At 38.8% G+C, this 14,230-nt stretch overlaps 1 protein-coding gene across 1 annotated transcript in view; it reads left to right on the top strand.

Moving 5' to 3' along the window:
* Positions 1-14,230, top strand: part of TRDN (triadin) — a 236,153-nt gene that overhangs the window by 123,371 nt on the left and 98,552 nt on the right. Inside the window, exons 15-16 of the mRNA XM_049818154.1 lie at positions 9,507-9,542; positions 12,390-12,443. Of these exons, the coding sequence (XP_049674111.1) occupies positions 9,507-9,542; positions 12,390-12,443 (90 nt within the window). The remainder of the gene's footprint in view (positions 1-9,506; positions 9,543-12,389; positions 12,444-14,230) is intronic.

Below are 14,230 nucleotides of genomic sequence, written 5' to 3'. Positions count from 1 at the left end.
TCTCCATGAAATGGCAGCAGCAGATGAATAAGCTTCAAGCACCTTTCAGCGGCCCCTTCGCTGACTATTGTGAGTTGAGCACTTTCAAGGCAATGCTGAGTATTGCTCAGCCCAGACCTGTTTCTTTGTGTTTGTTCTTTTCCATCTTTGACTGCACAAAGTAGGGAGTGGTGTGAGAAAGGCAAATGCTGGATGATGGTGGTAAGATCTGGTTGGCAAAGAATTAGAAATGCCAACCCTTTAATAAATACAGAGAAAAGGGAGGAGGCTTGGGCTTGTGCTACAAACTCACTTTTTGATGAGTTAGCAAGAGAATCTTCCTTGAGCAAAGCATAGGAGTGAGTTTAGTGTCGGACAGGCAATCGCTTCTGACGCTGCATTGCCAGTCTTGGAAAGAACTTTTGGGGGAAATGTGATACTAGAAAAAAATCAAGCCTGAAGGTGATACATATTCAATCTAAAGTCCACATGGGTAACCAAATAATCAGTTTGCCTTTGGACTTTCAGACATGTAGAATGAAGTACCTGTGCTGTGCCAGCAGCTGGGTGGCATAGCTTTAATTAAAGAATCTAATTCATTGCATCAACCCTGTTTATGTCGGTCTGGGGATTAATGTAATATTTATTTTTCCAGTCACATCCAGAAATAACAGGATTAGAATATGCCTGTGCCTCAAACAACACAAAGTTAATCTTTTTTTATGAAGGAAAACAGTTCTGTGCCCTCAAAATAAGATGTGCATCTGAGTCAGCAGGCCCGATATTTAAGATAATTATTCTATGTGAAACATCCATGCACAGACACATCAGCCAGGTTGCAATGACATACCTATGCAGTGCTATCTATTTTCTGCTGTCGTTCAAAGGATAAGTTGAAGGCTTGACCCACAGCTAAATAAAGTCAGTAGGAATCTTCATAGTCTGAGATCAGGCTGATTTTCTTTCTTTTCTTTTGCTTTACACTTAAAAAGAAAAAGTAAATTTTCCCTTGACTTTGAAATTATATTTTAAAAGCTTTTACTAAGTTTTAATGAACACATATTTGATAAAGATTTTCATGTCACTTATTTGAAAGTATACTTAGCCTCTTGGATGCCTTTCCCCTAGAAAGGTTCATAGACCAGAGGTATTCCTAACTTGTAACAGGGCATCTTTTACACTTCACTCTTATTTTACAGTTGTTTAACTCTTCAGTAAATGTTCCCAATGGCCACGCTTGTTCTCTTGATCTGTTTTTCAAGAAGCAGAGCCAGATTTGTGGCTTTGCTATACGTAACTCTGAGAGACTAAATCTGATGAAGTATTATTGAATGATTAGGATAATAGAATGGGCAGATGTTCTTAGGCGGAAGAGCCATACATAGCTGTGGCTATAAGTGCATTGATTTTTAGCTTGATTGCAGTAGGTTCTGCATGATGTTTCTTTCTGATAGATTTTGCTTCACTTACAAGAGTGTAATTAGAGTAGTGTATCACCTATAAAGATGAACGGATGGACATTACATTATTCAAGACGTCCCTCTTCATGGAGTGAGAATGCTGACTGCATCTGTGTTCAGAAGTATAAAAAATACCTTCTAGTGACAATGTCTATAGATGCCATCTGTACGTCTGTCTATCCAAGAGAAAGAAAGAAATTGAAATGTATTGAGAAGTATAAAAGAGGTATCGCAAGCACGCATAGCATACATACACTTAACAAAGCCTATTCTGACTGTAAAAAAAAAAAAAATCCTCTTGTGAATCATTCAAAAAGTAATGGTGTGAGCTTTCTTAAGAAAAATGTAGAGAGTATATCCTCCATGCTGTTTCAAGAAAAGGGAAATAAAGCTGAAGAAATTTTTCAGCTGTTATAATATTTACATTAATTCAAATGACACTTTATTCCAGGACAAGATATGATTCTTAAATTTTAGGAATTAATGTTATTACCTGCATTTGCTACACAAAAGCATTACCTTTTCCCTAAATGACTGCAGCTTGTGTAATTAACTGCACTTACAGCTTCCTCTGTGTGGATGACTGTGATCTCATGTCGTGCTCCAGAGTTTTGCTTTTTTAAACCACTCCTGATGAATGCAGAAGGCAATGGAACATGTTTCCACCTGCTCTGCAGTGGGGGAGACTGAAGGCATTTCAGCAATTACAAAGCAGAAAGGAGAAATCGCTAATTAGGGAACCATGAATCACGGTACAGTTGAAATTGGCCATTCCCAAAGTGCAGGCTGTTTCGTACTACAGGCGTAGCTGAATCACTTGTTTGCTCACATCCCTCTCTACTTGCTTTATTTTTTACTCTGTTGAGTGAACTTTTTTAATGATCTTGAGAAATCTGTTTGAGGCAACTTTTAGTATTTCAGCCATGCACGTTGCCATACAACTTTCTGGAAAGCTCTGTGGGCTTTAGGCTACTACCTGCCTCTGGTGCCGTGCTGCTCGGGGCTTGCAAGCACTCCGGGGAGAATAGAGAGCTCCTTCATAAATGGTGATGGACACAGTGGTGCGAGGAGACAGAGCGGTGAGGAAGCAACACACGCAGGGGCTGGTGATCAGAAGGGACTTGGAGACACCAAAGAAATGAAGAAATTATCAAAAAGCCTCCCACTGTGAGTGGGGAGGAAATAGAAACGATGGTGAGGAGAGAGGGCACCCTTCCCAGAGAGGGGAAGGAAGGCTTGAATATTTTTCCTGCTGCAATGGAAAACAATCTGTAAAAATTTGAGAGTAGCATTTTAGAGTAATTACAGCAGTATTTTAGAGCACAATTTTCTATTGTAAACAGCAGAGGAATGTTAGTTCGTTAGCTAGTTTTTCTTAGTCCTAAATTCTTCAAACCCCACTTATATCCCACATTGGTTATCAGTACCTTTGAGAATTGTTTTTTATAGTCCAGTCTCATGTTGCCTGAGGAAACTTGATTTTATCTTCCAGAACCTCCACTTCCTCCCACTTCACCCAGCGATAGTAATGTCATCTGCAGTTTCCCCTCACTTTGTGTCCTACAGCCTGGAGAGATTTCAATGCAAAACCTGCAATCTGGGATTCAAGGCTTGCTGCCCTCTGCCAATAAACTTCCCTGTTATTCCCAAGTTATTCTCAAAGGAAGGTAGTTAAACTCTGGTCAGGGAGTTTGTTGCTGTCACCAAATGGGTCAGGGAACAGCTCTGAAGCAGCAGCAATGCAATATATTGTTTTCCTTGTGCACATCTTCAGCCTCGCCAGCGCAGTGAGATGCCTTTCTTATGCTCACCAAGAAATGGTATTTTGGAAAGGAAAGAGGAGTTTCTGTCAGTAATTGTCACAGAGCATATGGCAATATCATGCTCAGTGATTAATATGAGGAACAAAATCAAGTGTTGGTCCAAACACACAATTTTCCATGTGGGAGAAATAGTGGTATTTCTGAACAGCTCTTTTATGCCAGTGTCAAATTTTAGGGTTTTCGGAAAGCACTTTAAAAAATGAATCTTACAATAGTATGAGCAGTTTTGATAGAGCCTTCCTAGATTTTAAGCCCACTGAAAAGAAGAAACAATATTGTTTAATTCCCTGTAATATGAAATCTTTAAAATCTTAATTGTAAAATGGAGACATTGCAATAGAAAATGTAGGCACTCTGATAAAATGCCCCTATATGTGGGCATCTGCTGCTTCAGAAGTGCCTGAAATCAAAATAAAAAATGCTGCCAAAAGCTGTGAAATGTGGTAAGATTGCAATTACTTCATTAATGCCATACAATTACTGTAACATCGTCAAAAATAGTATAAATTAAAAATCAACCGAGTAACAAATTCTTAAAGGTAGTTCAGAATTGAACACTTCTCAGAATGTTGGAATTTTAGTTGAAATCAATACTATTTTGTGGAAATAAGTTTTAAGAACTCCAAGTGAATGAAAAAAGAAATGCTAGGCCACAGTATATTTCAATAGGAGGTTTGAAAATCCTCGTTTAATTACTATATGTTCAATAGCAGTACATTTTTCATAATGCTCAGCTATCTGGGGTGTCGTGCTCTTTTACCACTGTAAATCGCATTAACGGCAAATCTTGGGACTTAATAAATTGTTTTTAAATTCTGGTACATCTGCTAGCTTGGGAGCAGACTGTACTGAGATTGGTCTCTAGGCGACTTTAATTATGTTTTTCATTCACATGATGGAAGTTCTCAGCCATCAGATGCCACCTGTTATCATTTTTGTTTCCACTCTTGTGAACTCTTGCTCAGGGCAGCAAAGGGAACACTAGCTGTCGTACTTGTAAGGTGTATTGTCTTAAAAGCTCTGCTGTTGTATTGTATTTGCAAGGCCAGAACCAAGCTCCCAAAGCATGCTTGCCATTGTGCTTTGGTCAGTAATAACAGCCAGAAGCCTTTTTTTCTGGAGAACCAGCACAATTTTGACTTCAAGACACTGGAAAATATCATTTCAATTTTCAACACATTTCTTTCTGATTCTTGAAGTTTCTGTTCATTTTTTCTGCCCTCTTTTTCTTCTCTTGCTTTTAATTACAAAATGAATTGAATACCCAAGTCAAAATAAATGGTAAGAGTCAAGCAACGACGCAAGATTTGTATATATCTTATTAGAAGCTTTCTTCTTTGAATCAGCTGGTAGAGCTATGCTCAACTTCATCACAGAACATTTCTTCTGTGGGTCTATGTAGCTCATTAGCAAATCAGTGGGGTTTGATTAAGCCCATTCTAGTACGTGATCACCAGCTAAATGATAGAGAAGGTAGATGGTCAGTGGTAGCTGGGGTTTAGGATGAGAATTCCTCCTTTAGTAACTGCCTACCATTTTAAATTTCTCTTTAGTTTTTGATTCAGTGAATCATGTTTTCCAGAGGCATCTAGTAATTCCCCAGGGTCTTGGTGCTTAGTCCAGATCAGGCAGGACAGAGGAATCCTTGCATCTTTAGCTTCCTTAACCTTAGCTATCGGGTTATGCAATGTTTGATTAGGTTATTAGCTACCGTTCAGTTTGGACACTGTGGTTGCCACCTGATGCCGAAATTAGTTTCTGTTTGTAAATGTGATATTACCGTCATGTTCTTTGGTAAGCTTCCAAAGCGAAAGTTTGTTTTAGATACAGCATATAAAATAATGCTTCCAATAGTAAAAGTGGGTTTAGGCAGCTATTTTAAACAGTGCATCATTAGCAGAGCTATCAATATATTGTCTCTGAAATACTCATTTATCTGAATAACACTTTTAATTTAAGATTTTTTTATACGCTTATATATATATTTGAGTGAGAGATTTCTAGGAAGAAAAAGCACAGAGAAGCTTTTCAAGAGAGTACACTTTGAGACCCATTTATTTCCCAGAACTTCTTTCTATACATAAAAATTAAAGGATGTATGGAGCTGCTGAAGATCTGCTTCAATGTACAACAATGATCAAATGTACAACATACACTGTGTTAGAAATCCATTGGTAAAATGGTATAAAACTTTTGTGAACGCCAGATCTAGAATTCACTTCAGAGCAATGTTTGAAACACTCCGTTTTGGAAGTTTGTTTAAACTCAACCAACCCCACTCTGTACTAAAGCACTGGGGCATCCTTGTCTAATGGCTTATTACCAAATCTCCTGGGGACTCACTGGCATGAAAGGCACTATATAAGCCAGAGGGATTTTTTTTTTTTTCTTGCCCCATGTGTAGTTTAGATGTCATTTGCAGCTACTGTGTACTGCTAGTTTACTTCAAAAGAATGCTGATCGAGGCCTGAGGAAAAGATTGAGCTATGTGCTAAAAAGAGGCAAAATAATAAAGTACTGCTTTGCTGTTCTACTGAGATACATCTGTGCTGGCTGCCAAATGCTCATTCCTAGTCTGAATTCAGAATTGATCCTTTTAGCCTGTACAGATAAGAGCAAAGTCAGATCATGTTTGTTTAAATATTTGGTGTTTTTTAATAAAATAATTTTTAAAAAGTTTTACTGTACTTTAATCTTTTCCAAGAGTCAGTAAAAGACAAACCTGTTCATTCACCTGGAAAGAGAGGAGCTTGTACAACCATGCTTGCTTTTTGAGAATACAGACCAGAATGCAACTGTCTTCAAATATCTCCTGAGAATAACTTTAAAAAGAAAAGGGTGCTTCACAGTCCTCCAAAGCTGACAAATGATTTTTTTAGCTGTGGTGCTTAGCCTGTTAAAGCCTCTTGCAGGTGCTTTCAAAAAAGCCCACGGGTAGAGTTGTCAGAGGTATCCAAAACCTTTGGATTGCTCAGCATTTGGGTGGTTTACATAAGCCCTTTAAGAAGACCTAAGTATCAAAGCTGTCCTCAACAATATCTGAAAAATCGTCTGCATCAGACTAGGCAACAAATTACCAAAAGCATCAGATTTTGAAGTCTTACCTCTTATAGTAAGTCTACTTTTTTTTTTTTTTTTTAATTGCTTTACATTGTTGTAGAAGTGGGGGTTTTCTTGAAAATAAAATGCATTCTCCATTGTTGGATATCAAGTAGTTCTGTCACCAATACCGAGGCCAGTGGTTTTGACCGTACTACTGGGGAAGGCTGCTAGAGCACCCAGAGTGATGTTCATGTGTTATGTGGGTCCTAATGAAGTGACATGGCTTCCAAGTGTAGGCGTCATTCTTATGTCATACAGTTGCCCTTCCTGTTGCCGGACTTCAGATGTAATGTTTTAAAGAGAAAATAGCCTAAAACTCTGGAGATTATACTTCCTAGGCTGATTGGCAAAGACATGTTTAGGATAATGTTTATATGTTGCCTGACATTGGTGTTCAAAGAAAAGTTAGTTTCTTCTGGAAATTCCTTTTCTTAACTAACCCAAAAAGACAGACGAACTGAGAGGCCAGAGAGCTTGTTGTTGTTGTTTTTAAGAAAAAGACATAATGACTATAAAAACCTGATGTAATATAAGCTGTGTTCTCCAACCACACTCCCATAGTTTAAAAGTTAAACCCTAGACCTGTGCAAAACAAAAAAGACAGAGGCAAAATGATCATTGACTTAAATTACACTAATGTAACTCATTCTTCAATTCAAGTTTTGGTATTATATTCCTTTGAGTTGTTTAGTTACATGCTATTTGTGCCTTATAGCAGGTAACTACATTTAGGGACTTCAGAAGTCCTGATCAGTTTTCCTTCCTTCTGTGAGATCTACCAATTGTTCAGTTCTTTGCAATTAAGTTATTTATTTCATTCAAGTGTGAGGTGCCTAGATGTAAATGCTATATACCATCAAAGGAACCTCCATGTTTTAAGGTCCTACAAAACCCCCTCTGGACAATTTTTTGTAAATCATTCCAGCCTAGTTGCATAAGTATGGCTTTAGAAATCAAACTCTAGGCACCTTGGCTTGAAAAGAATAGCCTAAGAGTAAAAATATTTACATTTTCATATCAATATGTGTTATTGGAATCAGCTCTTGGTAATTTTCTGCTCTTAAAAAAACATAACAAAACGAAAATACACCAGTAAAACCCAAATTATAAGATTTTCTTATGGGAACAATTGTCCAGATATTTACTCAGAATTTACTATATGTTTTGTATTTCAGATGATGGAAAAACACATTGATTCTTTTAACTTAAATTATGGCTCTAAAATACATTAAAGTATGTTGTCCTAATAAATGATGACTTACATGAAAAAAAGGAAAGAAAGAACTTGAGGGCTTTATTTAGATCCAGTCTGTTATTGTAAATGATGCTGCCAATTTATTTATTTTTTTTATAACCGCCAGCAATAGAAGATTATTGTGATAAATGATTCATATCACTGCAATATACACCTTTTAAAATTTCCATATCTGGCAACTAATAGGCACTTCTTGAAGGCTTCAATAGACTCCTTAGCCAGATTATGTGGCTGAAAGCTGCCTCATGATTAATTTCATCTAAATGTGGTAATTATCATACTTTGAAGTAATGCCTGCAAAACATGCTTTCACAGAGAGTTAGTGGAAGCAGAGGATTAACCTAAAAACATTTCAGTTCAGAGCAGCATATCACCCAAATAGAAATGTATTTTCCTCTGAATTTTTCAAGACTTTTTATTAGACTACTTGGCAGTCATTTGCATTACCTTATCTCATATCAACTTCTTCACAGCAATTTAGAGAGCAACAGAAACTGAAGCAACTTTGTATTATTATCAGTAATGGGATAGTCTTGGTTTTGCAAGCTACTTATTTTGGCAGCTTCTGCCCTGAAGTATTTCTTGTATTAGTGTTTAAAAGCACAATTAATTTATCATTCCTATATGTCGTTGACATAAGCATTATCCTGCCTATGTTCTAGGCCCACTATAGATTATTAGTGAGTATGTTCATTTCCTCATGGGGAGTAACTTCTACCACTGCTCTCTGCATCTCTTTGCTTCCTGACTCACAGGACCTCCACGAACCATTCCTTAGTTGTACGGGTGAGACTAGCGAAAAAGGTACGTAAGGCCCCAAGTACAGTTATAGAAACGGCTGCTTTTTGCACCCAGCTAAAAGCCCTGAGGTAGAATAGCACCTCGAATTATCATGAGTATCGCTGAGCATTTCAGCGTCACTGAGTATTTCTGCCCACTTACATCTGCTTAGCAAAGATTCCAAACCTTCTCTCAGCCATCAGAAAAAAAGTCCTACAAAAATAGTGGCACAAAAATGCCACCTTGACTGAAGATGGGACAAACAGTTTAGTTAAGTGTCTCTGGTAGGCTGCCTGGCCATGCTGTGTTTTGATATAGCCGAGTAATTTTAAGTTTATTTAAATCAAGCCGGGACAGATTTTGCCTACTCTTACATGGTCCGTAGGTAGGACTGACTGAGTTTCTTCAGGTTCATAAGCTATTCCACGTTGGCTTAGCTTTGGTAAGAATCTTATGCGTGCTCTTTTTCACAACCATGAAAGAAATGGATTAGCTTGAACTTTATTCGAACATTGGGGAAAGTCTGGAGAAGCCGGCATCTTTCCTCCAGGCTGGACCAGAGGGATGACTCGGTTTCTCTCTCTCTCCTCATTTTAGCTGTAAATCTTCCATTTAATTTGGCAGGTGGGAAAAACGTGGCAGCTGGGGTTGTGGCTAGGTGTTATGTGGAGCCTTCCAAACTAGGCTTCGATTCTATGGTTGTCGGAAATTGTAGGAAGATAACGCCTCTCATGACATGTCTCTATACTTGAGCTCCTAGAGCATCTTCCCTTGCAGTTCTGCAACCTGACAACGTGCACACGGTGAGCAGCCACGGCTCAGCTAGTACACGTAACCCACAGTAACTCAAACACACGTTGAATCTCACAGATTACTATATTGAAATTAAACACAAATGTTCACGTTCACGCGGGTTTTGTTGCATTCACACTTAAGGTTAAATTTCTGCAACTGTACCGTGAAACAAACAGAAGTGAACCGATTCACTGCATCATTCAAGTGCACTTTGCAGCAAATAACCTGTTTCACCTCGAAAGCACACGCTGCAGTTTTCTATCTACCTATATTCTTCCTGTGTTTTTATACACTTTTTTTTTTATCTTACAGATAAAAAAGCAGCTGCTGTGTCCAAAGAACTCAAAAGTAAGAAACTACTGTGCCATAGGTTATGATCTCTTTTATATGTCATGTATTTTCAAACAGCATGTTTCAATAATCCAAATTAATAGTTATTGAATTGTTGAAAGCACAAAAAAGAAAGTAGCTACACCGTTTATAATTGAAAAATGACATATTTAGACTTCAGCTGCCTCCTACTTTCTAAATCCATTCTTATCCTGCTTCTAATTCCACACTCCTCTGTGACTGACAGTTTTGCCTTCCCCTCTTTTCTATCACTGTCTTCGAAAACAAAGGTTTCATGGGGAAGGAAATGTCAAATGAAGTCTCAGCTGAATGTGCGCTCAGTGGCAGCAGTTTTGGTAAATGGGCTGAGAAGACTGAGAGTCCAACGTGCTGAGGACCACCAAATTTATCTTCACAAATGCAAAACAAGGGCCCTGCCCACCCAGTTACTTCAGATTCAGGCAGAGAGACTTCTGAGGCAGAAGAGATGTAGGGGCTGGGCTCTTCTGCATAAATAACCAAAAAATGCGCTGAGAACGTGCTATTGTTAACAAGGGAACTTTTACGCCTTCCTTTTCTACAAATTTGCAAGCATCAATGCCTCAACACTGAGGATAATAAGACAGTTTCACTGGTAAGACTTCATCTGCTCAGATCTCTGTTCTGGAAGCACAGTATATAAAAAAATTTAGGAAAACTACCGGGCTTCAAAATCTCATTCAAATTCATAATTAGAGCATGCACTGACTCCCATCTCCATATATGATCTTTCCCGACCTGTATGGTAGAATAATCCCCTGCCAACCTCAGTTTTGCAGGAATTTATTAAAAGATTTCTTTTGGCAATCAAGAAAAGCTTATACATTGGGTTCCTACTCAAATTTTCCAGAAACATTGAACAAAAGATTCAACGGACTTAGTCTACAAGTAATGTCCTGTTAGTGAAATAACTGCCCATTTGCATTGCATGAGTGAAACGTGCAGGGTGAAGTTTTCAGCTAAAACTTGTTCATATAAAGATGCAGAGTCATTAGCACTGAAATAATTTATGAATTACAAGCTAAAAAGCATATGCTTACAAAAGAAATGTCAAAACATTTGGTACTTTTGTTTCAAAGCTACTGAAAAGTTAAATAAAAAAAAAATAAATAAATTGCAGAAGTTTTTGGTCAAACAGATCCTTCATTTTAAATTTTTTTCCTCAATTAAAATTATTTTAGTTGCTCAGAAATGAAATATTTGAAAAGAAAATAAAAATCCCAGTAGAATAAAAAGAATCCTAGCTCAATTTGTTTTCATAGCTGTTACAAAGAAAAAGTAAAAAAAAAAGTCTCGCTGGCCAGCAAGCTCTAGCTGAGAGCTCAGAAGGGAATAAATGCAGGAGTCCTGCCATTTTGTATTAAGTCCACTTGTAGAATATGTGTGTTGAATCTCCTGTTTCTTCTGCAAGAACAGGCACTCAGGAAAGTAATACTAAGTAAATTCTTCTCTAAGGTCTTCCACATATTTCCTTGAAGGAGGGGTGAGCACCCCAAGTAATTACAATGCTGTGATAATAACTAAGTTAGGATATAATTATCTGCTGCAGGCTTTTAAATGGATGGAAACAAAACAATCCCACACATGCAAACTGTATTTTGTTTTCATTCTGTTTCACAAGACAATCTGATGCATCTTTTATGAACTTCTCAAAAGACTGGAGGGGAAGAACTCAAAATTACATTCCTGATTTAGCCATATTCTTTTTCTCTGTAATAACACAGTGACAGATGTGAAGGATTAACTAACATTTTTTTGGCATTCTGTAATTCAGGTTGTGATTAAAATGATTAATTATTTCCTCTCACAATACGGAAATGTGAATTTTAAGTTAGAGGATCTTCTAGTTGATATAAAAAAATCCATTATGAAAGTCAGTGGAGTTTAACTTATGGAAATTGGTTAAATTATTGTGGTTTAAGTACACTCTGGTATTTACCTAGACATTGGTAAAGAGTAAATAAATCCGGTAGGCTAGTTTGGTTCTTCTATCCAGGGCTGAGATTCTCCAGGTCTGCTTGGGGGTGCACATACCCTTCATCATTTGGGCCTTCATTCTGCAAGGAAACGTCCCACCCCAGCAGAGAGAGAACACTGTCAATGTTTCATGAAAAGACCAAAACCAACTACAGTTAAGCAGCCCAAGAGGGCCCGTTTCTCTGCTAGGAGAACCCAGCAGTTGCTCTTTCAAGTGCGGGCTCCAACACGAAGTTGTTCTCCTAACGCTCCCCCATTCCTCAGGCTGGAGAGAGGTTCCTGGCGTCGCGGCATCTGGGAACGTACTTTGCAGTAGCAGCCCGATTTTGCCTTTTCTCATCAGGGAGACATTCAGATCAGGGGAAAGGGATGACGCTTCGAATCCCGCCGGGATCCCAAGAGGCACAGCCACTGAATTGGCGGCAGGCGGGTTCAGGACCTTCTGCTCCCATAACCGCACCAGCAAATGCGGAGGCTCCCGGCCCAAAACTGCTGCCTGAGCCGCGAGGCCATGCCCGAGCCCCTAGATACCTGCTTTGCTCTGCTTCGCCAATAGAGATTGAATTACTAGACAGAAAAAGCGAAAAGAAGCAATTCAGTCCCTAACAGCAAGAGTTTGCTAGCCCTTCGGCTAGCTATTTTGTTGATGCTTTTGAGTTTATTGATGGCAGCTCAGCTCTTTTCTCTTTGGGTGACCTCTTTGTCTAACTCTTCAGTGAAAATATTGCCACAGGCTGTATCTCACTGAAAGCCTTTCCTCAGGTTTCTGGGTTTTTGTAAGATATAACACTTTGTAGTAATTGGTTTAATTTGTTCTCTCTCTTTTTTTTTTTTTTTTTTTTTTTAAAGTGCCAGCAAAAGCTCCTGCAGCCAAACCAGGCACCAAGAAAGCAGCAGCACCAGGTAAAGGAGCAAAATGTTCACATTCAGCGTATTTCTTATATTCTTGAACCAGTTTATTGCATCACAGCACCATCTGCTGGATTCTGCAAAAGCCACTGTTTGGGGGTTTTGGTCTGTTTGTTCTAAATTATTGTGATAATTTGTATGTGAAATCTTTGCTAAGAACAAAAGCATTTTGCATTGGTCTCTAACCTTCTGGTGGCTTCTCATCCTCCCATGGCAGCTGTCCTCCCATGGGCCATTCTGCAGGGCTTGAGACCAAACAATGAATCTGAATGTAAAGAGTGATTTTAAAAGCAATATTTACAGAAATGAGTTTTCACGTGAAGATGTATTCAAGCCCTTCGAGAAGGGGATCTGATTTTTCAAAGTGCTGATCTCACAGTACGTTTTACAAAAATGGAGCTCTTAGATAATCATAAATATGCACTGAAAAGACAAGGAAGCTTTGTTTAAAAGAAAATGGTGGCACAAATTCATATCAGAATTTAGAATGTACTATAAAAGTCTACTACTTTTTGTTGATTTCTGACCTCTTCTGCTTTCACAGCCATCTTCAAAAATGCCATGTCACATTTCTGCTTAATTTAATAAAAGCCGATATAATGAATAACAATCTAAATATTCAGGATAGTTGTAGTTTTCCTACATTTTAAATTAACTAACAAAAAACCCCAGGAATTTCCATGTGAAAATGTGATCAATATATAACCATATTATTCTACTCTAAAGTAGGGCAGCCAGTGCTGCACCAGGCTCGGTGCTGCTGAGCTCTGCCTGGTGCTGGCATCGCAGAAGCAGCCAACCCACTCCCTCTGCCGCATCCTACTTCCAGCTGATCCCACTGTCCGTGGCTATGTGCATCCACATGGATCTGGGATCTTTTCCTTTTCTTCCCCCCCCCCCCCCCCCCCTTTAAGATTGTTTTCTGGCTGTCTTTCTCTAATTCAGACCTTTTCAGTGATCTATCTCGGAACTCTCCTCCACCGAACAAGGGAATAATAGCTTGCTTCAGTAGGGGAGACCGGGAATTGGTCAAGGATCAGTGCAAGCCAGGAACATCTTCAGTTGCCTCTTCCACAAAAGGATTTGCAGGCTGGAATTGCAGTTGATATAGGCTATCGGAGGGCATGTTGTACAGATGTACGATGTACAGTGCGAAGGTGGCCTCAGCAGCGCCATTTCCCCACCAATGCTCCCGGTCCCTGACTGCTGTGTTTGCTTGACGCTGCATTCAGTCGTGCTAATACAACTGGGAGAACAGGGTAAACCACACCGTTGCCGTGGCTTAGAGATAAAAACTGTCCTAGAAACGTGTGTGTGTGTGTGTGTGGCAGGGTGTTCAGTCTGGCTCATTTCCGTAAGTCTGGCTCCGCAAACATTTATATCCCTGTAACTGATAATTTCTTAAAGCAGCTTTGTTGCCAAAGTGTGTTGTATAGTTGGACCCTTAGATGTCTTGACAGTACACTGCAGAAATCGTTATGTTAGAACCATATGCTTATAATTAATTCATTCCACCTGCTTGCATCCAATATTTGTGTTCATTTTTGAAAAATATTCCAATGAGTCTGCTTGTTGGCAAGAATGGCGATGACAGTAATCTGCTTAAGAAAAAGAAAAGGGGAAAAACTGGCATGGCTTCCTATGGAAAAATAAAATTAGTTTGCCTGTTCCGACACATTTCTAAATATCTAGTTTGCCTTAAAAGCGATAAAGAGCAGTAGGCTTTGACTTCTGCGTTTTTGTTTCCCCTCCCCAAATGGCACTTCTGAAATTCTCTGAAA

This window comes from Accipiter gentilis, chromosome 15 (assembly GCF_929443795.1).
Source record: "Accipiter gentilis chromosome 15, bAccGen1.1, whole genome shotgun sequence".
NCBI lineage: Eukaryota > Metazoa > Chordata > Aves > Accipitriformes > Accipitridae > Astur > Astur gentilis.
The sequence above is the reverse complement of the archived record's forward strand: the minus strand, read 5'-3'. Positions and strand labels throughout refer to the sequence as shown.